This window comes from Podarcis melisellensis (assembly GCF_964234715.1).
Source record: "Podarcis melisellensis genome assembly, chromosome: Z".
NCBI classification, from domain to species: Eukaryota; Metazoa; Chordata; class Lepidosauria; order Squamata; family Lacertidae; genus Podarcis; species Podarcis melisellensis.
Genome location: NC_138547.1, coordinates 10673638 through 10701010, shown reverse-complemented (window position 1 = coordinate 10701010; position 27373 = coordinate 10673638). Strand labels below are relative to the sequence as shown.

General features: G+C 41.6%; 1 protein-coding gene and 1 long non-coding RNA gene across 16 annotated transcripts in view; one reads left to right on the top strand and one right to left on the bottom strand.

The window, feature by feature from the left end:
* RALGPS1 (Ral GEF with PH domain and SH3 binding motif 1) overlaps nt 1-17245 on the top strand; it is a 217422-nt gene extending 200177 nt beyond the window's left edge. For 6 of the 8 annotated variants that reach the window (XM_081896465.1, XM_081896462.1, XM_081896468.1 and 3 more), the window contains 7 exons: nt 463-514; nt 6633-6713; nt 10288-10393; nt 12296-12388; nt 13051-13156; nt 14837-14928; nt 16567-17245. In XM_081896465.1, the coding sequence (XP_081752591.1) occupies nt 463-514; nt 6633-6713; nt 10288-10393; nt 12296-12388; nt 13051-13156; nt 14837-14928; nt 16567-16596 (560 nt within the window). In that variant the 3' untranslated portion in view covers nt 16597-17245. The remainder of the gene's footprint in view (nt 1-462; nt 515-6632; nt 6714-10287; nt 10394-12295; nt 12389-13050; nt 13157-14836; nt 14929-16566) is intronic. The other 2 variants (XM_081896469.1, XM_081896467.1) reach the window with 1 other exon arrangement.
* LOC309361554 overlaps nt 1-27232 on the bottom strand; it is a 44829-nt gene extending 17597 nt beyond the window's left edge. For 5 of the 8 annotated variants that reach the window (XR_014164488.1, XR_014164489.1, XR_014164490.1 and 2 more), the window contains exons 1-2: nt 8680-9702; nt 7932-8027 (exon numbers count right to left, since the gene is read on the bottom strand). This is a non-coding gene — a long non-coding RNA (uncharacterized lncRNA). The other 3 variants (XR_014164485.1, XR_014164486.1, XR_014164487.1) reach the window with 3 other exon arrangements.
* Nucleotides 27233-27373: the final 141 nt, after the last annotated feature.

Here is a 27373-nt window from a genome sequence, read left to right as displayed (position 1 = left end):
TGAAATGGGAAATTACTGGTTTAAAAAGCTCTGATTGAGTAATAAGAGGATGAGGAGAAGTAAGGCATCAGGCTGATTTGTCATGGCACCGTCACCTGCTTCATGTTACTTGTCCTGTGTCTTGATTAAAGGGAAATCAGTCATATATTTGGTGTCTGTGCTTTCTCTTTGGCTGGTATGATTATGTTTAATCACTGATGTAGCAGTGTTAATCAGAAGGTACTATACAACATGCAGCCGTGTGAAGATAATAAAAACTGAAGGACAATTTTTAAATATTTTATACCTAGAAAACTGCAGTGCTACATTGGTCAGGGTAACATTTCCCCCAGGAGCAATTTCTTACCTACATCACTTTCACTCTGGCCTCTTAAGTCTGGCTTCTGTGGTGTATTCTGGAAGTTTCCTAAGGCAAGTGGACTTTTTCTTGTTAACAGATCCCTATGTCCTTTTGTTTTGTAGGAAGCAGTGAAAGCTCAGAATTTAGTGAGGAACCTTCTTCAGGGCTTGAAAGGTGAGTGTCCTCTTTGCCAATAAATAACCTTCAATCAGTGGTATAAGGTGTTAGTTGCACTGCAGTTTATATGTATTGAAACCATGTTTCAGTTTACTTCAAGGAATTAATCAGGTCCTGCAGGGTAATTGTGGGGGGAAATATTGCCATAAATGCAGCCATTCTGAGGTTGTGTGGAAGCTCTATCACTCCAAATATTCACTCTGTGTATGCCCTATATTTTGTGCTTCCTACACTACATTTAGCTCTTATTATTCCATCAAGCTATAAAATAAACATTTTTCAAACCTACCTTAATAAGAAAACATGACATCTAACTTGTCAATATTGGGCTTTTGTCATAAACCAGAGTCCACATACCCTATCTGCTTAGAACACCTTCTTAGAAAGCCACAAATACAGCCGCATTTTCATTAAGCAAATCATGTTCAACTATGTTGAATAGCTAATTCCTCATAAGAAATTAAGCCAAATACATCTGCCTTTGTCTAGCACATGATATCAGAGGTGAATCTGGTCCAGTTCAGACTTGACAGGCCTTAGTTCAAATGGACTGAGTGGCCTTGAGAAGTCCCACAATTTTATTTACTAAGCTACAAAATTTTCCAACAAAAGAGCTTTGAGATAAATAAGAGCAAAATTGTTGAGTCCTTTCCACACTGGAAAAAGGTGTAGTAAAATGATGTGTTAGAAATTATTCAGGAAAATATCTCTCTCATAATGATCCTTCTTTTGCTGATTTGATCCTTCCAAACAACATTTGGAAGGTCACCAGTAAAGTGTACAGATTCTGGTCCCTCATCTTGCCAGTCACCCTTAGGAATGGGCCTCCCTCCCGCCTGCACACAGTGGCAGGAGCACACCTCCATCAATACTTTCACTGACACCTGCTGGGGAAAATATATTTTTATGCCTTTTCTGGGGTGATGCTTATTTCTTATGCCTACAATCACCAGGCACTATATCAAAAGAGGCTGCAAGAAATATTTCATGGAGCACAATGATCATAGTTTCTCACTCTCAGAATAGTACAAGGAGGGTATGGCCACCATCTTGTTTCATATTTACTGGGTGCACAGTACTTCTGTTTATTATACTGTACATGATATCACATCCTATTTCAAGAAATAAAATTCAGGTTTTCTTTTTCTTGCTGAATGTGTCCTTATTTAAAGTGCAGTAAATTGGCAAAGGTAGGGAGAGTTGCACTTAGATAAAGCAAATATTATATTTTTGAGTTTAGAGCCTTTTGTGTGAGTAACGAAGTCAGGATAGAAAATGTCATTTATAATCTTAAGAGGGTTGGTTTTCCATTGAAACTGTTTGCCTGAGTTCTGTGTGTTGATAGTTGTAAACTAGGAATAGAAGAAATTGATACAAGGGACACAGTGTCCAAGAACACATTACAAATTTAAGTTATGCAGCTTCTACACAGCCAGATTCATTATTCCAACTGATGAAATAAAAAATAATAATACATTGTTATTTTTTATTTTTTAGAAAAATCTCAAATTTTGGCCATGCCATTATTCAGAAATTTAGCAAAAAAGGGCAGGAGAACTGAAATGTTCACCTCTGAGAAATGCCTTGATTGCAACTGAAATACATTGTTTGTGCTAGGGATATTCTCCCCTCAAACAGAATCTCCCACACTGTAAGGAGTCAGGTACAGCTTGCTGATTGACTCCTTCTGCTGAAGGGCTCCCAACCACCCAGAGCAGTCCTGTTTAGCAACACAGAAGCTAGATTTTGTTTGAACTCGACAGTCTGATGAACATTTAAGCATGCTACCCGCTCCCCCACAAAAAATCTCTCCCCAACTGATATATCCTAGTTAGAGCCTATTACAGGTAACACAGGGAAGTTTTTTGTGGTGTGCCTTCGGGCTTGTCCCTCCCCTCTAATGCCTTTTTCCCATGACCAGGGCAGAAAAGGAGCTCATAGATTGCTTCAATTTGATGCTTGGAGCTGGAGGCATATGTTTTGGTATCAAAACCGGGGAGCAAAGGACGTTCCAGCCTCAGGTCTAGGCAGGTGTACGGGTTTCGAGCAGAGCTACTAGAGCTCCTTGTCTGGTTCCTTTTCCTTTAGCCTAGCTACCTTGCAGTGAAATGGTGGGAGATGCAGCTGTTCCCCCCACCCCCCAGCCAGCATCAGGTAACATGCAGTCAAGGAGAGCCCCCTGAAGGTGCGAGTTATTTTAGATGCCCAGAGGGTGGATTCTTCAGACTGGAGTAATCAGAACTGTTTCTTCAGGCTCTGGCCTAGGCCTTTCTCTGATTTAAGAGGGGATAAGGCACATACCCAATTTCTGTTGCAAAGATGCTATCCAGCAAGGCATTTAAAAGGCAGTGTCATGTTTCAACCTTGCCCAGACCACAAATCCTAGGTGCCCTCAGGCAATGAACAAGGGTAGTAAATGCCTTAAGAACTAATTGGATTGCACCGCATCCTCCCATATCTTGCTTTATTGCGGTCTACACACCCAAAATACACAGTACAACAATAGTAAATATCAACAGTTATTAAGGTGTAAAATTGGCCTTGCTAGCCAACATAGGAGTTTTAGCCTATACATAATGGTTTCTGATTTTTACTGCCTCCGAGAGGAATTTTGCTACAGCCAGTGTAGTAGTATCAAACTTATCCTCAAGGAGAACCTTGACATGAAATGAGTCAGCAATTCCCGGTTGTTCTGTTAGTATTAGATTGATTAGATGCTTTCTAACCCATTTATATAGACTACAATGCAATAAAATGTGTTCCATACATTCAGCACCCTGGGAACATGGGCACAGCCTGTCTTAGTATGGGAAACCAGCCAATCTTCCCCTCAGCACTTCAGAACAGAAAACATTTAATCTGGCTTTGGAAAACAGATACCAATAGTTAGATACAGTCACATTCTTAAGGTAGGGAGATGACAAAAAAACCCTGAAGGTATTGGATTCCTGACACAGATGGACCACAGGGCACATGTGAGCAACATGCAAATTTGTGAACCATTCCATATTTTTTGTCCTTGCTTGGGCAGCACATAAACTAAAATTGGAGCAATACAGAGAAGATTAGCATAGTCCTTGCTCTTCATACTCAGAGTAGACCCATTGAAATTAACATCATGACTAACTTAGGTTCATTACTTCCAGTGAGTCTACTCTAAGTAGAACTGAGTTTACTATAAGCTTTTGATTGTCTTTGCTGAAAGAGACAAAAAAGGCTACCACTATGGAAATTTTCACAAAGAAGTTGAGGACTTCTCCATGGGACTGAGAGTCCAATTACAGAATGTTGTGGAGTGGTCTTGTCTACATTCCATCCTCCCTTCCTTTCAAGAAGAAAGCACTTGCCAGATTTGATTGTTTCCCATTCTAGGCAGGGTGAGGAAGTCACTGGACAGGTGGTTGTTAGGGAATAGGCTGTTAGAGAATAGGGGTGAGTTTGGCCACATAACCTGGCTGAAGATCACTACACACACAATTCTGTCAGATTGGGGAGCACACATGGGGCTCAGGGCAACTGGAGTAGTCTGAAAGCCAACACAGCATCAACTTCCTGGAGCTTCATGCTGTCTCTTTTGGCCTTCTAGAAAAACCTAAGGGTCACCATGTGTTTATTCAATTAGTTCAGCAAACACATATAACAGTGGGATGCAAGGGGGGGTGTTACTCAGCCACACACTCTCCATAAGGAGACCTTCACTGTAATTGTTTGGGCCATATATAACCTGGTATGGAATGACTGAGCAGGACCATCATCTAGGAGTCCAAACACTCAAATATTCAAAATGGTGACACAGCCCTTTGGGAGACCCACAGACAGACAGGTCAGAAGCTTTGTATCACAATGCCAGTATGTGGAATCAGAATACATAGACTGGCCAGCTGTGTGCCTTTTCCTTCTCTCACCCTGATTCCTATGCTCCTCAGAAAGATGAAAGAAAAGTGGTATTTATACCAATTGAACTCCACTGGTCGAAAAGGCCTTGGTTCTCAAAGCTAGTCAAAATGTCCATGAAACAACATTGGAACATCATGTCCCAGAGACCATTTTTTCAACAGCAACTGCATATATTCTAGCTGGCAGCATAGATGTTAAGCAAAAGTGGCTAAATTGTTTTTGCTACTCTGATAACTCTTTTGGCATCTAAGCATTTGTTCAAAGTTACAAGTCTTCCTGGAGAGATTTATAGCCTGCTGTAATCATAAATCCAGTCCATTCTATAATTTTTACAGAACAGACTAGAAATATCTCAGCACCAGCACTTTGAAAAGACAGTTAGCAGTTCTCAACAGTATCTCTGGTTTAAAGGATAACCTTTGCAGCCATCCACACATAAAACACTTTCTTAAAGGGGTAGTGCTGATGAATCCGTCTGCAGACAACCTGTTCCTGAACTAGAACCTCAGCTGGGTTCTGTCAGCTCTGCTGAAGCCACCTATCAGAAATTATGAACATGGTTCTCTCAGAACTTTATTTTTAACCAATACCTCACCACATTGGTTTTAGAGCTAAGGGTGCTATTAAAAAATAAATAAATCCTACATTTGGGCTTATTTTATCTTGGCAAACTGTGTTGAGAGAAACCCATCCTTTCTGCCCAAAGTCAACTTACTGTTCCATATGTTCCATATTCTGCCTTCCTGTCTGAACTTTGCACAAGAAAACCTGAAAACAGGTTGGATGTGTTTAGGACCCTGGGCATGTTTTTGAGCAAGACCTTGGTTTTTAGAAAGTCTGAAGGTCTTCATTGAATTGGCATCTCCCTCCCTGGGAAAGCACCCTTCCTCAGGTGATTACAGTTCGTTCTCTAAGGGGGCAGTTATCATGGCTGCTGCCTGGGGTAGATTTTCTCTGGAAGAAATTTACAGGGCAATCACATAGGCTGTCCAATATTGTAAAATCAATTCTTTTTCCTTAGCAGTTGTGGCATTTGGGTGGATAATTCTTCAGAGGGTTCTGAGGTCTTTAAATTATTTTCTTTTATTGGAGTCCCACCTTAAGGGATTGTGCTGTTACATGCTTAAAGGATGAAGAATGCCCCCTGACTCTACCAGAAAAAACAAGGATTCACATTTTTGGCATCATGTGTATGCATATTAGCAGAATAACTGGAATGCCTTGTGCAATGATACCATTAGAGCTTGTTGTGCCACACTAACTTAGGTGTACAACTGTTTGAAGACTATGGAAGCCAGTTAGTTGCTCATGATAGCATACTTTTCACATTCAAACATTAAAGGATCTTGTTTAGTTCCTGAAAAGTCACATGCCCCATTCACTTAATCAAACATGCACAATTTCATTAAGTAGGGTTCAGCTAAGCAGCCAAAAATTTTGCCATCACAACTGAGTTGGAGGAATGACTGGATGGGGAGGCTTGGGGCTAACCTTCAGGGCCCTTAGACTAAGTCGCTCTTCCCAAATAGATTGCTTCATCTTTTCTTCAAACGTTTTTTTTTTGCTGGGCCAAAGCATTGCATTAAATAACACTTTTATCCATGACCCCAGTAGTAATGTTTTCAAAGAGATGTCAGGGCTTCAGCCTCTGATCCCTGAAACCTTGATTTTTTTTGGAGCTAGCTAATGTTATTTATTAATGCTGAAAATGCATCCTTCTTTGTGTGGTTAGAAGTATACTCTTCATTATTACTTCATATGCTCTGCAATCAGCTCCTGGCTGGTTCTGATCATCTAGAGCTGTTCTTACGGTGGTGCCTTAATGTTTTTATTTCTAAAGATTCTTCTGCTTTGCACTGTGATATGATTGGACAAATCCTACTTTCCTAAAACTTCTCTTATTCCCATTCAGAAGATCAATAAACATTACAAAAGTCAGTGAGATGGAAGCAGCATCACAAAGATCGGTTCTGAATTCCTTTTTAGACACTTGATTCTTGCCCCCATATTCTTTTGCTCAGCATTACTTGCTTTGTTCCTATGTGTTAAAATGAGCATTATTTAATGGGCATTCAGCTCTTCACTAAATACACCTCTCCAATTACTGAGAGCATCAAATACATGTGTGTCCCATGTTTCCTTGTATGCTTTGTTTTGTTGGATGTTACCACAGTACCTGCACTATAAGAAAAGAACTTACATGTAAATTTATAAACAGGGGTCGGTTGTACGCCACGCTGGGGCCCAACTGGCGGGTACCAATTCGGAATTCTCCCAGAAGTCGGAGCTGTGTCTACAGGTACAATTAGGTGGTTGGTTGGTGTGTCTCTCCCTAGACTGTGGTGTTAATTCTATTTTCAGTCTGTTTTCCTCTTGCTAATTAGGAGAGCTTATTTTCAACAGCTTTTTCATTGTTTCCTTCCATCTGTGCAAAGACTTTCCTTCCATTCTCATAAGAGTTGCCAGGAGTAAGAAGATTGTTCATTCATATGCTTTCACCTTCATAAGCTTCACCATATTTATATACCACACTGCATATAAATATACTTCATATAAGTGCTGACTGTTCCTTTTCCTTATCATACTGAGAAATGCATACTAACGGCACCACCACAAAGTTAGACACTTTTAAAGCCTCATTGATTTCAATGGAAGCATATTAAGCATATGTTTAACCTGGGGCCCAGTGAATATTCTAGGAGCATTTTGATGCTGCAGAACAGCTGAAGCAAAGCCATAATAAATTGCTAAGAACCTTGGTTGGGAACTCACGGAGAGCCCCACCTAAGAGTATGTGTGAATATATGTATATTAAAGCACTGCACCTTATCTGTCCCATTGAAATGAACAGAACTTAGCTTTCATAGGATCATACCATAATTTAAAGGGAGGTTCTCATTTTTAAAAGCAGTTTCTGGTTTAAATAATACACATACACGTGGTGAAGCTCTATTTTCTTATGCTTAACTTTCGTTATCTTATTATGTAATGAATTACACTGGGTTTCAAGTTGATGCTTCCTTTTCCAGTCTCATCACAACTCAGTTTGCTATTTGATGACTTCCTAAAAAACCATGCATTTCCTTCAATAAACAGAGGGGGTCTAAAATCCAAGCGCCTCAGTACCCTCTTACACAAAAGAATAGCAGAACAACTTAACTCTTTTAGAGTAATTAAACAACTTGATACCTGTGGTATTAAACAACTTGATACCTGTAAAGGTAAAGGGTAAAGGGACCCCTGACCGTTAGGTGCAGTTGCGGACGACTCTTGGGTTGCAGCGCTCATTTTGCTTTACTGGCCAGGGGAGCCGGCGAACAGCTTCCGGGTAATGTGGCCAGCATGACTAAGCCGCTTTTGGCAAACCAGAGCAGCACTCGGAAACGCCGTTTACCTTCCCGCCGGAGCGGTACCTATTTATCTACTTGCACTTGACGTGCTTTTGAACTGCTAGGTTGGCAGGAGCAGGGACCGAGCAATGGGAGCTCACCCCGTCACGGGGATTCGAACCACTGACCTTCTGATCGGCAAGCCCTAGGCTCTGTGATTTGGACCACAATGCCACCTGCGTCCCATAGTTTCACCTGTAGAACTCCTCAAATCGAACTGATATCTGTGGGAAGCAAAGAAATGTGACTTGGAAAGAAATAGTACACTGACGCAAATTATCTTGCAGTCATTCTAGCAAGTTTGTTTAACGTTACCCAGAAGAAAATATTAATTTTTTATAGTGCACCTTCTCATGGCTTCTTCTATTCTTCCTTATACTGTCTTCTATTCCTCTTCATAATTACTGATTTTTTTCGCTAGGCTTGCTTTCTGGTGCAGCCTTTGGGGAGAAATCTAGCAAAGGTGATGTGAGCAGATATGCAAGCCTACTAAATAAACTCTTTCAAGCATTTTCCATTTCAATCCTTATTTTATCTGCTTTCATTTCATTATATATTTGTAACTTTCTGATAAATATCTCCAAAAAATCCTATTTGTATACACTCTGCATTTGCTACGATACTCAGTGAATATCTATGGTAAGATAGATTTCTAAGAGATATTGCATGTATGCTTATTTACACATAAAAGTGTGGTGTTTCTCTCTCTTGACACTCAGAATTATACTCCAAACATCTTGTGAAGTGGGCTCTGGCCCATAAGTGTTTCAGCCATAATCAGTTTACAAGACTCTTTGTTAATTTGCAGCAAAGGCTCCAGACTATGGCAAGTCATAACAGCTCACCCTCTGTTACACCATTAACAGATAAACTTACCTTGTAAAAATGGCAGGTGTCAGTTTGCTGTACAAAAGCAGTTTCCTTCCAAAGCAATTCACTCAGTCTGCTGTGTTATATATGCTCAACTTCGAAGTATAACTGTAGAAGACTCCTTGTTTTATAGAGAAAGAGAGAAATAGAAGAAAAAGGACAAGTATTCAGATAATGGCCTTGAACCAATGCACGCAGAAACAAATAGTTATGTGGACTATCTATACAAATATGTTAATAATTAATAGGCTACAGTTCAAACAACTGCCAGTCCCAGATTCAGCACTCACAGTTTAATTCACAAGCTTGTGGAATTTGGCACATGTCCTTTGTGCAGTTAACACATGCTCATCTCCAGGTGGTTCACACAGAGCTGTGAATTGCATAGCCAGTTGCATATAGGCTTAGCAGATGAGGTCAAAGAGAACCCAAGTTAGCTTGTTCTATATGTATTTATTGTCATGTCTTTCCCATGACTGAAATAGCTACTCTAATGTTTGCTTAGAACTAAGTGAAAGCAAACATATTTCTGCTTGAATTTGTCCTTTGTGTTTGACATCCTTATATATATATGGGACTATGAAGTGTTCTGGGCAATGAATGTTTATTAAGTAGGAAATTCCTCCTGGGCAAGCTTCTAACTCAATCAATATTTCCTGCTGTTAAATCTTCCAGAATCTAACTTAAGTATTTAGTAATTGATGTGATGGCTGCTAGCACTCATTTAATAACGTAGTAGGGTTTATGGTTCACTTGGCATTGTATATTGGCATCCATAAACCATTTAGTTGGCATTCAGTAGCATGACAGCTTTATTTATTTATTTATTCATTCATTCATTATTAGGAAAATATACATAAATGGTTTAATAAAATAAAAATCTATTAAGAAGTGTGCATAAAATTTATTTATTTATATTCATAATAGTCATAATGACTTAATTGGATGGCAGAAGACAAAGAATGATGGGCTCAACACTGGCCACGTATCTCTAATCCTTCACCAGCTCACAATATGATGGGGGACATACTTTACCATATGTTGGTCTCTTTCCTGGTTGACACTGTCTCCACCAGTCTCTTTAAGGATTCCTTCTGTGTTGTGAAAAAGAATCATGTTTCCTGTCCACAGTTATCATAATCTGCTTAATGTGTTTCCATTGTTTTTTATGTTAGAAGGTCAGATTACTTGTATGGTTCATATTGTAACATGATCTGAAAAAGTTCTACCAATTTTTTTTTATTATTAAAAAAAATCTATATATTAATACAAATTAGTCTTCCTGGGCTCATGTAGCCAAAACTTTCCTTTAAAAAAAAGCTGTTTTGAAGGGCAGAAACAACCATTTCATTGTCTGCATAGGCTACTTCCTGGTTCATGCCAAGAAGTTATTTCTAATGTCCTTGTTTATGCACTTCAGTGGAAAACTTACATTAAATTTCTTTTTTAAAACATGTTTACTGTAATACTAGTCATGAACTACAAAGTCTGCAGCCAATGTTTAGGACAATATTGATGGCACGAGCCAAGGCCTGTGTAAATTTTTGAACAATTTAATCACTGGATTATTTGATTTTGTTTGCTCCCACCAAGAGTTGACATTTGTTATTTCAGTCCAACAGGTGCCTGCAGCTGTGCATCAGGGAGTTCCGTGGGGGTTGTTACCATGGAAGGGCCTTTAAGAAGAAAGACATTACTAAAAGAAGGCAGGAAGCCTACAGTAAGGGGTTCTCCTCCCCCCCCCTTTGCTTATGCTTTTAAACCCCTCATTACAATTTGAATAATATTTTATGGTTGCTAAAGAAAGCAGTAGAGTGTCAAAAACAGCATGGCAGCTAACTCTGGCTGAACAAAAAGAGCCATGGGCTATGTCTCATGTTGTTGTTAATAATATTTATTTATTTCCTATCTATTTCCCAGAACTCAGACTTAAGGCACCTTACAAAAATTGAAATGAGCACAACTAAACCACAGAAAGCTAAAAACACATAAAAGTAATTACCTTCAAGGTAATTAAACAATGATGGAATTAAAACAATGTTAAGAACAAATTACTTAAACACTACTATTTTCCTAAAAAGCAGTCAGTTCCTGAAAGCCTGCCTGAATAAAACAATCTTCACCTGCCAAGGAGAAGGTTCAACAAGGAGGCCAGTCTAGCCTCACTAGGATAAACACACTTGAACCAAGCAGACTGCAGGAGAGGACACATGGTCAGGGAGATGCAATCATGGTAGCCCCACTGCAACTCGCCTCCTCAACCCCCAAGACTTAGATGCTGTTCTGCAGCGAATCCTGGTTGACAGAGCTGAGAGAAAATAACCTCCCCTGTTTCATCCCACCAGTTTTCTTTAACACAAGATGGGTTGGCATGTTTGTCTTGTTGTTTTACCATTTACTGGCCTGGCACTGACCAACAACATTTTCAACCTAAGATGGCTGTCTCCACGGCTATACATGCTATTTGAACTAGTGGACAGTACAGGGACAAGCTATTGCAGTACCCTCTTTCATAATAACCCTCTGTATCTCCCTCTCCTTTCTATGGTTCTGGTGTTCTTCTTACAAGTATGTCATGACCAAACCTACAACGGTTGCACATAGTGCCAATAGAGTTTCCTGATTCCCATCGGGACAGGCAGGATGGAAAGCAGGGAGGCCCAATAGTAGGAAACAGCACTAAGGACAGATCCATGTAACTCTACAGTAGTTTTGTCCTCCCTGCTGACTTCTACAAGAGCAGCATGAGACTCAGATGGAAGCTGACAGCCAGAAGACACTACCTGGACTAGTTGCAAGACAGACAGGTGGTGGCTGGCTGGGGCAGACTAGGGTTGGTGGCATATGATCATATGTGTTGCAGGTTGGGCTAAATATGGGTTCCAGATCTGGCTGCTGTTTTAAGAGACGCTCCTGGAAACACCCAAAGAAAAGAATCTGCCACCATGCATCCTACACCATATAGAACTTTTGTTTAAATTTCAAAACCAGGTTATATTCCACACCCTGGAACCCTTCTCTCCATAAGCTTTTCTTTTAGAAAAAAAGGTGCCAGTAATGTGTACCCTTATGTACCCCCAGAAAAAAGCACTGAGTATATATGAAATGGCATTGGTTTGGGGGGAATGGAAGAGTTTTAGGCCAAGAATTCTTTCTTATATAGCAACTATTTCCTATTGGCAGTAATTTGCACTGCCTTCAAGAGGGTGGGGGGGGGAGGAGAAAGGCAGACATGTACAAGAAAGAGTACAAAACGAAGAGTACATATCTGCTATTTTTCGCATTCTGTAGGAGAGGACTCAGGCCTTTAGGCTTTGCCCCACATACCGCTATATTCCTCATGGCCTTTTGTGAAAATGCCATTGCTTGATCCTAAAGGTTTGAAGTGCATTTATTATCATTCTGACTGGAGCTGAATTACTGAGGTGTAATGCATCCATCCCCACCAGCAGGGGACAGCACATAAACTTGTTTTTCAAAGTGAATGCAGAATAGCTGGGTTTTCTTCAAGGCAAATGCAGCCTCATAGTTGATAGCATGTCCGAAGCATCTCACCTTCTTTCATGTTAGTTCTGGAAATTTATGTATGCTTTTGAAAGTTTTTTTAATTTCCTCCTTTCAGCTTTCCTCCTGGACTAGATATTGGGTAACCCTTTCAGGATCTACTCTGATCTACTTTGGAGCAAAGTCATTAAGAGGCACTGAAAGAAAGCATGTAAGCAAATAATCTGCCTTATTTTATAGACCAAGTGCACATCCTATCTGCAATTGTTTCAGAGAATCAATTGGCTGCAGTATTCACAAAAACACAAAGCAGCCCAGGGTAGCAGAATAAAGGCAACTCCCAACTTGCATGCTATTGCATACATGCCTGGTGCCAGGAAGCTAGAAATGGAACCTGGAAGTGGGAGTACCCTGGAGAGTCCTTGTGGCTCACAAGAAGACCCTCCCCATACAGTGGGGCAGCAGGTCTTTGTAGAGGCTGCTCAGCCTCCCCACCTAACAGCTGATGTGCAGGGCTGCTCAGCTGTTGTCCTCTTTGGGCTCTAGGAAGGGTCTCCTCAGCGGGACTTTGTTGAGGCTGCTCAGCCGACTTATGGGGAAGCTTTCCCGCATGTCAGCTAAGCAGCTCAAAAAAGCCCCACTGTGCTTCTGGCTTGGGAAGAGATTCTCCCCAGAGGACATCCTCTTTGGGTTCTGAGGAGGGCCTCCTCACAAGCCACAAAAGGACTCCCCGCTTACGTAAGGGTGCTCCCCACTTACACACATTTCGGTTATGCATAAGGGGCCCGGAATGCAACCTTTGCATAAGTGGAGTCGCCTATACTTCACAATTCAGCTCATTGATATTCTTCCTTGACTTTTTCTCTCTTTTAGTATAAATCTACTCCAGGGAAAAAGGTTTCTATTGTGGGCTGGATGGTAGCACTGCCTGATGACCCTGAACACCCTGATATTTTTCAGCTAAATAACCCAGATAAAGGTGGGTGTTTTATTTTTAATTGGACTTTCTTCAGAACAGTAAGTGTGCTAAGTAACAGTAAGCTTTCCTATCAGTGGCATGCAGTGAAATTTTTCAGAGGGGAACAGGTAAGGCCAAAGGCACTAGCTTGTGTGGGGTGTCAATGTCATGCATGTGACGTTGCACACGTGAGCATCATGCCTCCCTCCCTAAGCCAGGTAGAAACTTCCCAAGCTTTGTGAAGGAGGCACCAGGGGAACATTTAGGGGACTAGCCTAGTCCCCTTAATCCAATGACCGCACACCATCATTTACTATGCTTTTGTTAAAACAACCAAAAGCCCTGTAGCACAAGCTTTTGTGTACTGTACTAGAGTCTACTTCATCAGATAATATAAAGCATTATCCTTGGCTGACGGGTATATACCCACATGGGAGCATTCAGAAAAAATGCTGTTTATAATTCAATTTACATTCAAAACTGTAAAATGCGAGGGAAACGATCAGGATCTGTTAAAACGGGTGTAGGGAACATCAGGTCTGAGGATTGAATGCAATCTTCCAGCCCTCTCTTATCTAAGCTGTTCCCCTTTGCAGGCCACACCCCTCTCACCAAGCCACACCCTTCACTACTTCTCCTCTACAGGTTCCTTAAGTGCTTTTGCCTCATTTAAATGTGTCTGATAATGTTTGCTGGGATGAAGGATTGAAAGGTGGGTGTTTGGGTGTGAAGCCCTGGCTTTTGTGTGGCTGGAATGTCTGTACATAGTAATAGTCACATTCATTGCTTTGCCCACTTTTGCAGACCCTCCAAGTGTCTCCATTTTCCCTGGAACATCCCAGTTTCTGATCTGACCCTGGAACATCCTGCTTTTCCTTAGGAATCCCTATTTTCATAAAGAGAAATGTTGGAGGGGTTTGGAGTTATCCGACCCCTGAGACATCTGAAGGCAGACCTGTATAGGGAAGGTTTTTGTTTAATGTTTTCTTATGTTTTTATATATGTTGAAAGCTGCCCAGAGCAGCTGGGGCAACACAGCCAGATGGGTGGGGCATAAATCTTAAAATTATTACTATGAAGTCCCTATTTTTATCAGAGAAATGTTGGAGGGTATGCTTTTGCCCTGCCCATACTAACATGTGACCCCACAGAAGGTTCCCCAAAAGGGAACACAGCCCTCGTGTTGAAAAAGTTTCCTCACCCCTCCATTAACACTCCTCAGCAACAAAAAGGTGCTGGGTTTCCACCCGCAACACAAGTTTCAGATTCTTTCATAATTGCCCAAATAAGGTACCACCACTATTTCATTGCCTGTCCAGCTAGCCTGCTATGAAAACTGGCAAGGCAGGAGTCAATAAGCTGCTTCTGCTTCAGCATGCTAAACAGTATATCCCCCAGCTCTTATAAATCAACAAGGTAAATACTGAATACATTCTTAAACTACCAGCTTTACTCAGTAGAAACAAAGATAGCGAGGCTGGTTAAGATTTTTAGACTGGTTGGTGTTCTGATCAATTCGTACTCACTCTTTTGAGTACTCTGACATTTCAGACTAAGGTTCTTCAGTGGTCACCCAAACTGGTCATTACCAAGATCTTCTCTTACCAGATAAAGTGTTGGCTTTTTTAAACCTTTCAGCATCTTGTTCTGTTTCTTCCAAAGCTCAAGGGCTCCTTCTTACCTTATATTTTTAACTTGTAGGCAATGTTTACAAGTTTCAGACTGGTTCAAGGTTTCATGCAATACTGTGGCACAAACATTTGGATGACGCATGCAGAAGCAACAGGCCTCAGGTAAGGTTTTTCTTCTGTTTCTGTTTGAAGCTAAAATAGTAGCCATGTGGAAACTTTTTGAACGGGGGTTATAACCACAACAAAAGCCCTAGGCAAATTAGGAGTGCTTACACCACCTGCACCTGAGCTCTCAAAGTTTCCCCAAAATTGCATTGTTTGCGAATGGTTGTAAAATATTATTGTATGGATTGTAACCCATATTAGTTTTATTTCAAGTGTGTCCATTAAAATTAATGGGCAAGGCTAACTTAGATTCATTAATTTCAGTGGGTCTACTCTGAGTAGAACATAGTTGGAGACAACTATTATTTATATATTTAAAGTAGTGTAGTTCAACACACAGGTCATAAGGCCTTTTTTTGGCACCCCTCAGCAACAATGTCAACATCTTATCGCCAAGCTCAGCTACAGCACCCTTGGGCCTGCTACCTCCAGACTGCCTTTTTCAGGGGAAGAGGAAGAAGCAGCCGGCTTGAAAGTGGTCTTGGCTATTTGTATTCATTCACAAGGGTTGTGGGGGAAGCTGCTCTTTTCTGCAAGACTGCATACTAAAAAAGTTGCTTTATAGACTTTTGAATCTGCCGTGAGCAGAGCAGGTAGCAAGTGATGGCTGGTGGGTAAGGCAACACATAATCACTGTCCCATGTCTTTGTGCAGTTTCTTATGTCTTGTGGTGGAGGGATGTTAATTTGCCACACCATGCTTTGATCCCACCTGTCTCTATGCACCTTGCCCCTCCCTTTTAAACACCCCCTTCCCGGCAAGAGGCACTCTGCCTGGTGCTCCCCAGGGTGTTCCGCCTAATAATGTGTCACGTGCATACCGCACTTTTGCTTCCTTGACTCTGGCAGCTGAATGTCATTTTAGAGCAGGGGGCAAGGGGAAGGAGATGTTGCTGCACCAAAGCCCCTTACACATAAGGAGCACTGAGAGGACCTGAGCCCGGCCCAGCTACTCGCTAACTATGCAATACTAACTATATTGCAAACATTTTAATTTATGATATGGAAATTTAATTCAGTGTGCAGCGCATGGTTTCTCTGTTAAAGTACTCTTACTCTTGGTCTGAGAAGATTTTTACCCTGCTCTTCAGCCAAAAAGACTTCCCGAGCCAGGGCTTTTTTTCAGCCGGAACTCACCAGAACTCAGTTCTGGCACCTCTCAGGTGAGCGCCATTGCCATTATAAGAGAACAAGGGAGGCATTCATGGTGAATTCTGGCACCTCTTTTTCTAGAAAAATATCACTGTCCAGAACCATTTTCAGATATCAAAAATAAAGAAGTCCCCACGCTCAGGCTTACAATTTACACCACAGAAAAGGGATTGGGGTGAGGAGGGGAGAAAGCAAACTCAGCCACTCTGGTTAATGATTTCATAACATGCAGCAAATCACTCAGACCACGTATCAAGCTGTTAATCATACATTCCTGGTTGATGAAACTATTGCTGGTGTATGCAACTTCCTCTGGTTTTCTTATGTTTACATAAATAAATAGCTTTTATAGATGTAGAACAAATTTATAACTTCCTTTTTTTTCTTTTTGCATGAGCACTTCCACTGCCTTGGGATGTTGACGTCTTCTATCCATGATAGGCTGACCATTCATTGTACTGACCAGTTTACTTTTCTCTGCCAGGTACCTGCAAACCTTATGTCATTTGAATAACGTGCTCCAGTATGTGATGTGACTTCAAGTGCCAAACTGCAGGATGGGAAAATCATTCCCACAGGAAAATGGAGGAAGGGGACTCTAGAGTGAGCCAGCTGTCTGTAACAGTGACTTCAGCACTTTTCTTATATAACTTGAAAGTAATTATGACACAGCTTCTAAAAGCAGAAAGTGAATGTTGTCCTTAGGACAGGATCTAACTCAATGCACTGATGAGAGAGGTGATTTAGACTGATTGAAGATACAACCTGCTTAGTGCAGGATCCTTGACTTTAGCTTTGTGGTCACAGACTACCGTGGATTTCTGTTCTGCCACAAACTGTGCATCACATCTTCTGCGGATTTTTTTTTTAACTGCTCTTTTTATTGTTGAGCTGCTTTATGTGACTGAAGAACATTTAGCCCATGTTGGGTTTTCAATTATTTCTAATGCACAAAATGATGACAGTGTTAACTTTGCTGCAAAGTGTCAATTAGAATAGGACATTGTGGAACAACGTTTTTATAACCTTAAGTGCACTGAGTTGCTTGGCAATGTGGCTGCCTCAGATTTTGTATCAAACATAGGGACAAACCAATGTTCATACCTGAGCTATTTGAGAAATGTGTATTTTGGCACAAGATAAACCACCTTCAATTTAGTGTTTGTTTCTTGTAATTGGTTGTGCTGCTTTGTTTTAATTAACTACAGGTGCCCAGGCAAATGAAGGGTCTCTTGCTGCTGAAAAATCAGTTGGTGTTAACGCTCCTCCTGGGTTCTTTCACTCCAAAAAGAAATATTTGCCTTAAATTATTTGTTTTTCTTTTTACTGTGGGTGCTATTCATCAAAAATGTCTAGCTGTGTGTCACCTGCCCCGGGTCTTCTGGGGCACAGGGCATCTGCTCGATCAGTTAAGTTGCAAGAGCATTCCTGCCTTGGGACGAGGGGTTACACCCTCTCCCTTTCTCTGGGGGTGGGGGGCGGTTGCCAGTATATCCTTCCTGAGCCCACCTTTTTTGATACTTCACATACCTTTCTTTCACAGAAAATCAGTGTTAAGGCTGTATTCAGCAAGGAAAGAATACATTGATTATCTCCCTTTCCCTCATTTCCTAACATATGAATAGCAGTCAGTAAGCACTCAGCCACTGAACATCTGCAAGACTACAACTGAGTGGTACAGCTTTTAATAAACTTGGGAAGCCATTTCGGATTAACAGAACTCTGCATCTGAAGAAAGCTCTGGCAAGGGCATGCTGTCTATTGATCTGATTGGATATTGTTAATCTTTGAATATTTTTATTTTAAATAATTTCCTTTAATGTTCAGTGTCTGTTGAGTGTATTGTTTTTAAATGTTATGTTGTATGCTTGTTTCATAGATCTAAGACTGAAATCCAGTATGAAACTGGCTGTCAAAGAGAACCTAGTTACTGAATCTAGTAAGCTACCCAAAAGGGGCAATAGGCAATTTTACAGCAAGATGTATCCCCAAACACCCATTTTACAGTTGGGAGCTGCACAGCTGGCTTTCTTGCCAATCCAAAAGCTAAATTCATGAGAGTGAGGTAGATGTAATAGGATATCTATAGGTCTATCAACAAACTCTTATCATTGGCCAATGAATGGAATTCCCTTTTCAGATATCACCATCTCATAATATGTTGGGATACAATTTTGAAGGGTTCTCTTGTACAGAGAGATGGAGTTTACATGTTTGGATTGTTTTTTCAAGAAGAACATTTCTCTGGATTTGCCATCAAAAGCAAAGGTGTATGATTTTGTAACTTATCTGCGTATTAATACCCACCTACCTGCAGGATGCAGAAAGAGACACATCTTGCCAGCTGAATGATGGTTATTAAAAGTCTGATCTCCAAACCTCCTACTTAATGCTGAAAAGCCAACACCATCCTTTTATACTAAATAATTAGCCTCATCCAGGCATGTACTCAAGTTTTAAATGTTCGTATTTAAGCCAGAAACTCATTACAAAACCATGGATAACATTATCATCACTTCTACAGTTGTATTAAATCAAAGGATCGTTCCGTTGACAGCCCAGCCTGAATTTTATCCTTTGTAACTTCAAAGGATGCCAAAAATGCAAGGAGCACCCACCTGATGCAGGGAAACTAATAAATGGTTAAAAGGACTAGGCCTTCTCATGCTGCCAAAGACCAAATGCTATAGAAAGGGAATCATGACATGCATAATTTAGTGACTCCATTGTCAACGAATGGCTTAAGGAGAAGAACAATCTGTATGGTAAATTTTACCTCAGTCCTTTAGGGGTTAAAATATGCATTGGTTAGAATACAAACTGTAGCTGTTTCGTCAAAACATATTTGAAGCAAAATAAATTTGAACTGCTCAGAATAAGTTCCAAGACCTAGTTATATAATGATTCATCAGTAATCCAAGTGCCCACAGTTAGTCAGAAGAGCAACATTTAAACCCAAATAATAAATGCTTACACTTACTGGCTTGTTCATAAGTCAGTGTGAACCACAAACTGAAATTACAGTGGCTACATCCAAAAACCATACACTATTGAAGGCAAAGGGAGTTTATTAGATGCCTCTGAGTGGACAGAAACAGCTGTCAAACATGAAGGCTGGAAAATAAGGTAAATTATGAGGAAATAAGTCCCATTGAATCTAGTGGGTCTTCTAAGTAAGAATGTGTGGTATTTGGCTGCAAAACTCTTTCAGAACAAACACTTACAGAAAGCAGATCTGTATTTTGCTTTATATTTTACTTAATGGATAAACAAGGGAAAATATTTTGGCTTGTGAAGAATCCCCACATCACAAGAAAAATGCCTCCCAAAACTCATCAGCCTCCACCCTTTTACATCAAGCACCTCAATCCAAAGGAATTTGGATCAGAAATCAGCACAGTCCTTGATAATGACATTGCATTAATGAAAATAACACTTGTCATGGTGACACCCATGAGAGGGGAAATCTCCTTTTGTAATGAATGAAACTTGCATGCATCTGTAGAGGGGGGAAATCTCTTGGAATTAAGCTACTTGAAAGTCCCTCTGCAAATCTGCATTTGGAATGTTTTGTTTTGTTTTTGTTTTTAAGAAAAGAAAGCAAGAACCAGTGATTCAAATGGCTGGCCATGATTTTGATTTGTTGTATATGGACATGGAAAGTTGTACAATAATGAGTTGTGTGATAATGGTGATATGATGCAGTATTCAGCAATATAAGCATCTTTGCTGCAGTGTTTTGAGAAGATGAAATAAACGAGTGTTAGTACAGTATATGGAAATTGTTATTAGCATAATCCACATTTAAATGGTTCTCGTCCTATAAAAGCATGAAGCTCTACTTAGCTACTGATTTTTGTGTGTGTGCACCTTTTACTGTGAATTCAAGTGATGCATATTGGTACTATTTAAAATACCACCTCCCTCAAAGCATATCACAAAAACTGTGCCCTGGCATGTGTGTGTGTGTAAAAATATACACAAACTCACACTCAGCTCTTGTGCTTGAAAACAGTTCAAATAATTTCAATGGTGGCAACAGATCCACATGTGCAAAGGCAAATTGGCTTTGTCCTTTGAAATGAATAGTGGTGCTGGTGCAGGTGAGATAACCCCATACTGCACATCAGTATTCCTATGCCCAGAACAGACTACTGGATCAGGTCCTAGTGAACAGTGATAATTGTACAAAGCTAGTCTTTTGGTTCAGCTATTCTGCAAAAGGGTCCCTATCAAATTATTTTCAGGATGACTGTTAATGATTTGTTTAGCTGTATTGAGCAATATTATTTATTATTAATTTATTAGCGTGTATGTAATTTAAAAGTAAACTTAGTGCCAAAATGCATGTTTTTCCAATTAGCACTCAGTCAAGGTATAGACAATAGTATTCAATTTTTGACCCATTTGTCACATTGTGATGTAAACCAATTTCTATATTTCAATTTGTTTCTTGTGAGAACTGTTGCACTATTTTATTTTATTTTTACTTTTAGCTGTATTCCAGCAGCCCACTGCATGCCATTTGTGTAAGGCCTCTTTCTAAAAAAATCTTGTGAATTGTCTCTCATAATAACCACTGAACTTTTAACTCTTGTGTGGGAGTCTTTTAGGTTTTTGGCACAGTACGGTATTTTGTTACCTCAGTCTTCTATCAGGTTGCTGTATTTTTCAGCTTGTTACATTGATGATAATTGTTTCACTAATTAAAAACTTTAATGTAAAAATAAAATATAGTTTTCTTTCTTTAGCACATATTTTACACATATGGTTTATAACTGCTTTTTGACCCAAAGTCCCCCAAAGCTATGAACATATTAATACAAAAGAAAAATGGAATTAATATAAAATAGCAGATCACGATTACACTGGTTGTGCATTCGTCAAACAGCATCCATGCTGTCACTTAACATGCAGCTCCCCAGCATTCCACCTTGTGCTTGGGAGCCAGGTTAACTAACACACATACACCTCTTGCCCAGCTCATCCAATCTCTCACATCCACAAGCAGTCATCCAGCAGCAGTACCCTCATCCTCATCACCCCCCAAAGGAGTAACACAAAGGCGTGATTTCCACTTGCAGCTACTCACATGCAATAGGTTGTTGTTTACCAGGTGCAGATAAAAAAGTCTGGGGAGCCAAGTTAGCATTGTCAGGCTCCTGCCAAGGAGGATGTTTCCTGAAGAGGATGTTTACTGATCAAGAACTTTCTGGCCCTGCTGCTTTTGCCCCTTGAAGTTGCTGCCCTCGGTGAATGGACAACTAACTACATTAAGTGAGGATATAGAGCAGCATACCCAACTTGCTTTGCACTCCCCCTCCTAGTTGCTGAGTGGATTGGGCTGAAAGTGGGGAAGCAAATGGGCAGCAGTGGCAGGGTTAAAGAAGAGACGGCCCGATTCAGAGACAGTTGGTCCACTTGCCCAAGAGTTTCCAAAACCTAAAAACTTTGCAGAATTAGTGTTCTTGAGTATTTCAACTTTTCTTGTTTTTTAAAAATAAAAGGCTTCTATCCTTTGTGATATCAGTGAAATTTATATTTGAAACTGCAATGGGTATTGGCAGAAGCCTCCAGGGTTCAGGAAGTTGAATTTGTTTCTGTTGAGGTTCTGAAGAATAAAAGACAATTCCATAAAGCCTGACAAGAACAAAATATGTATAAAGAAAACTAGGAAATGCTGGGGTTAAACAATCAGGCAAAAGACTTTCATCAAGCTGTTCACACAAATTTGCTGGCATTTTATAGTTAATTATCAACTACATGCTCCCCCCCCCCAAAAAAAAACCTGAATAGGGAAAAACAACATTAGAAGTGGTCCTTGGTGTCAGGTGAAGCTGTCAAAATTTTCACACAGCTCTTGAATAGCACTATACTCAATGATACTGCAAACAGAACTTTGACAGTTATATGCCACCGAATTTCAGGTGTAGGGGATAAATGTTAGGAGAGAGCTCTTTAATGTCCTGCATGCAGGCTTCCTAGAGGCATCTGGTTGGTTACAGTTTTATGTACATAAAATGTTTTCTCGGGGAAAACTAAGAACAGACCAAAGGCCTGCTGAGGTGGCCTCCCATGTGACTATGGGAAGCACACAAGCAGGATGTAAGTGCAATATCCTTCTCCTACTGTTGGTCCCCTGAGAGAGACTAGCATCCAGACGCAATGTATCTCTGTTCCCAGAGGTTAGGGCTGGACGATATCAGCTGTTCAACACTGCCATGTGTCACCAGCCGAACATTGCGTGGCGAGTTCCCGCCCCCCGCCAGGATAAAGAAAGACACGAGACACCAAATTTAAAGTTAATTGGGCGAATTAGGCCACAACTTTATTGAATTCAGGAATGAGAGGCATTGGCTTAGGCATTGGTCCTAACGACTATCCGGCTCCAGCCCATTTGCTGGAGACATGGGGAAGGGTTAACCTTAAATCGGGGGAGTCTCCTGCCAAGGCACGTCGACTAGGAGCTCCCCCGGGTCACCGCTTTGGGGCGTGCCTTTGGCCCACACCTCCATAGGCTTCGGACAGGGCCACGCCCCACGGAGTCCTTTAACGGACCACCCTTCGCTCGCTGGGGGGAGGTGATGGCGTTCCTCCCCCCCCACATCCTCTTAACCACTTCTTACCAATGCCTACCGCCAAATGCCGAGAAGTTGTGACGAGTTGCTACGAGGTAGGCGAAAAACCAAAAGGCCAGAAATTGCCAATTGGGAAAAATTCCTACCATGCCCCTTGTGGCGACAGACCGAAGTCCATAGCAAAGTCAAAGACCTACCTAAGCCTACTTAAAGGGAGGGAGGGTGGGAAAACGTGAGGGCGAGCCGGCGAAAAGAGGGCGAGCCCCCTCCGTGCCGGCTCTAAATAGGGCAAACCACGCTCCCCCAAACAGCCAGCTGAATGGCTGGCTGGGGGGGCTGGCCCGGCCGGGATTCCCCTGCTCTCGCGGGGGCTGGGACCAGCCCCCGCTCATGTGGTGTGGGCCTGAAGCCCGCAACCCCACCTCCTGGGCAGGCTGGAAGTGGCTTTGTGCTTTGGTGGTATACTGCAATGTTGAAAAAACATTCTGCATTGGCCTCTGCCCACAAGACACCGGATGAAACATTTCCAGTTCTCACCTCGAGAGCTGAGGTGGTTTCACCCAGGCTTGTACGAGTCTGGGACAATGCAGGTCTCTCCATTGTATGAAGGCAGATTGGGATGGTGGTTTCACCCTTGGCAAGGAACTAAAAGCACCACTGGCCAACTGGAGGGGGTCTTGCAGGGCTGCTGCAATGGAGCCAGCTTTTGGGCTGCGACCTTAGGGGCCAACCCCTAAATACACTCCTGACTTGACCTGACTAGAACAAATTATATTGAAATAATAATAATAATAATAATAATAATAATAATAATAATAAATTTTATTTATATCCCGCCCTCCCCAGCTGAAGCCGGGCTCAGGAAGGCTAACAACAATCAAATAATCAAACAGTCAAATAATCACACATAAAAATATTTCATTATAAAAATTAATTAAAATCAAATTGATGGCAACCGATTAAGCAAAATTCTGTGCAGGTTGCCAGAGGAGGGAGTCAGGATGCGCCCTGACCAAAGGCCTGGTGGAACAACTCTGTCTTGCAGGCCCTGCGGAAAGATGTCAGGTCCCGCAGGGCCCTAGTATCTTGTGACAGAGCGTTCCACCAGATTGGAGCCGCAGCCGAGAAGGCCCTGGTTCTAGTTGAGGCCAGCCTAACCTCTCTGAGGCCTGGGACCTTGAGGATGTTATTATTTGCAGACCGTAGGTTTCTCTGTGGGGCATACCAGGAGAGGCGGTCCCGTAGGTACGAGGGTCCTAGGCCGTATAGGGCTTTAAAGGTTAAAACCAGCACCTTAAACCTGATCCTGTACTCCACCGGGAGCCAGTGCAGCTGGTATAGTACCGGATGAATGTGATCTCACAGCGAAGACCCCATAAGGAGTCTTGCCGCGGCATTCTGCACCCGCTGGAGTTTCTGGGTCAGTCTCAAGGGCAGCCCCACGTACAGCGAGTTACAATAATCCAGTCTAGAGGTGATCGTCGCATGGATCACAGTGGCTAGGTCAGGGCGAGAGAGATAAGGGGCCAACTGCTTAGCTTGGCGGAGATGAAAAAATGCCGCCTTTGTTATAGCTGTAATCTGCGCCTCCATAGAGAGGGAGGTATCGAAGATTACACCCAAACTCTTAACGGACGGTGCTGGCACTAATTGCACCCCCGCAAGAGATGGGAATTGCCCCCTCAGTCCCATATCGTCCCGCCCCAGCCAGAGGACCTCTGTCTTCGAAGGATTTAACTTCAACCGGCTCCCACGTAACCATCCAGCCACAGCTTCCAGACATCTGGTCAGTGTGTCTGGGGCCGAGTCAGGATGGCCATCCATCAACAGATAGAGTTGGGTGTCATCAGCATACTGATGGCAACCCAGCCCAAAACTCCGGACAAGCTGGGCGAGGGGGTGCATAAAGATGTTAAAAAGCATCGGGGAGAGAATCGCACCCTGAGGCACTCCACACACCAAGGAGTGGCGCGATGACAATTCCCCCCCAAGCGCCACCCTCTGTCCCCGACCAGAGAGAAACGAGTGCAGCCATTGAAGGACTGTGCCCTGGATCCCCACGTCGGCAAGGCGGTGGTCCAGGAGTTCGTGATCGACCATGTTGAAGGCTGCTGACAGATCTAGAAGAATCAGCAGCCCCGACCCGCCTCGATCCAGCTGCCTGCGGAGATCACCTGTTAGGGCGACCAGAGCCGTCTCAGTCCCATGACCAGCACGGAAGCCCGACTGGAATGGATCCAGAGCAGATGTTTCATCCAGAAACCTACCACGCTGTTCAGCAACCGCTCTCTCAATCACCTTACCCAGGAATGGAAGATTCGAGACCGGGCGGTAATTGGATAGATCTAAGAGAAACAGGCATTCCCCTTTTGCTTTATACTTTTTTAAGCAGTCTTAAATTGGTGAGTATCAGCACATCTTTGTGTTAATACATTCCATAGTTTAATTGTATGCTGTCTCCATCCTGAATTTCCCACCATTCAGCATGACTGGACAACTCTGGGTTCCACCAATACAAAAGACACAGAAAATGTTGCTCTAAAAAAGGTCTGACTCAGCATAAGGTAGCTCCTTCTGTTCATGTGTAGTTTTTCTGTAACCTAGTAAACACTGTTTTCTCACTGTGCCAATTATAGGCAAGTATTGGGCATCATTTTGCTTTTATTTCTGTAGCTAAATTATACTTTGCATTCTCCCTTCACTTTCAGAGGCACCATGCCTTCTGAATGTGTTACCGGGAATCACAAGTGCGAATTACCAGAGGCATCTACATGTGGCCACTACAAAAACAGGATGGATTAGATTAACCTTTGGCCTCATACAGCTTGGATCTTCTTATGGGTTACAATAAATAAAACTAGTGTTTTGGTTAAGTGACTCTGAGTGTTCTGAGAGGGGGAAGTCCAAACAGGCTTATCAAGGTGAATAATTTCAGTCAAATTATTAAAGTAGACTTAGGGTGGGAACACTGAATGATTGAAGACTGGGAACTGGCCTGTTTCCGCCTGAGGCCTACTCCTACTGTGCTCTATAGTGCTGGGTGCCTCAGATTAGTGGCTGCCAACCCTAAATCTAAATATTTATACCTTATGGCATTGGGGAAGGGTCCTAGAAAGTAGGGAAAGTGCCCTATGAGATTCCTGCATTGCAGAGGGTTGGGCTAAATCAGTGTTTTTCAAGCACTGTTCCGCGGCACACTAGTGTGCCGCGAAATGTTGCCTGGTGTGCCGTGGGAAAAATTGAAAAATTCAAAAGATTTAAAAATAAAATATTTTATAATTTTTCATATTTCTGTTTACTTACTATTTCATAATAAAGTAATTATAAAATACTTTCTTTGTGTTTATTTGATTCCTATTCAAGAGAATTACTTTATATATAGTCAATATAGGCACAGAGTTAAATTTTTCAACATTTTCTAATGGTGGTGTGCCTCGTGATTTTTTTCATGAAACAAGTGTGCCTTTGCCCAAAAAAGGTTGGAAAAACACTGGGCTAAATGACCCTTAGGATCCCTTCCAACTCTATGTTCTATGATTCTTTTATTATCAGTGGGTAGGATGCTTTAGTCCTACTGACTTTTAAAAATATGAAGGTGTTTGAGATTTTTATGTGTTTTGTTTTATGCTGGTTTTCATGTGCATGTTTTAAGATGCCTTGAGCTACTTTTATAAAAAGAAACCGATAGGTTACATATTCATCACCATCATTATAACTGTTATTTAAAAGGCAGGTTTTACTCAGGCAGGTTTGTCTCAATTTTCTTCCCATCCAACCCTGAGTAAAGGCAGTTGGAGGCTTTAAAAATCCCCTCAGGCTTGCTTTCTTTTTTCTGAGGGGATTTTTAAAGACTCCAACTGCCTTCCCCGTCCCCTTTTTGAACAGATTTTATTGTATTGTATTTCTATGCCGCTTTTCATTCAAATGAATCTCAAAGCAGCTTACAAACAATCAAGAATAACAGAGCATTGCAAATACATTGCAAGTCCTATAAAAGATTAAGAAAACATCAACAATTACAATCTGTAAAACACTATTAACAAAACAACGAAAAATAAGCTAAACATTGCAGTTAACACAAAAAGGCATATTATATGGCTGAAAAAATCAATACGGCATTAATGATCTTTAAAACAATACAGTGGTTGGACAGGGGCAGATGGAGGGGAACTGAGAGGCTACATTTTGAGGGCAGGACAGAAAAGGGCCCCCAGATTTAAACCACCAGAGCGAAATGAGATAAATAATAATGTTATCTTCTTGATCCGTTTATCAACTGTCGCCGTTACACACGTTAATCTATTTAAACTGCTATCTTAAGGGCAGGGTTCCCCACTCCTGGTGCCCGTGCGCCATGTGGGGGAGGCCATATTCACAGTCTGAAAACAGTTAACTTCTTGATCTATTTTAAACTGTTACCTTGAAGAAGATTGTTCATTTGTGTTGTTGTTGTTTTTTGCTCCCTAGACAGATATGTCCGTTTTCTTTCCATCACACTCCCCCAGGAGCCATTTCAGGGGAAAGATGACTTTGAAGAGGGGGGGGGGGGAGGCGGGAAGCGTCCCTTTAACTGCAGCCTTAAAAAAAAAAAATCCCCTCAAGCTGCAGTTAAAGGGACGCTTCCCGCCTTTTCTTTCTGTCCTCAGAGGCCTTAAAGTGCTGGGAGGAAGGAGCAGGTCTTAAGTTTCTTTTAAACCGCGCTTTCTTCCCCCT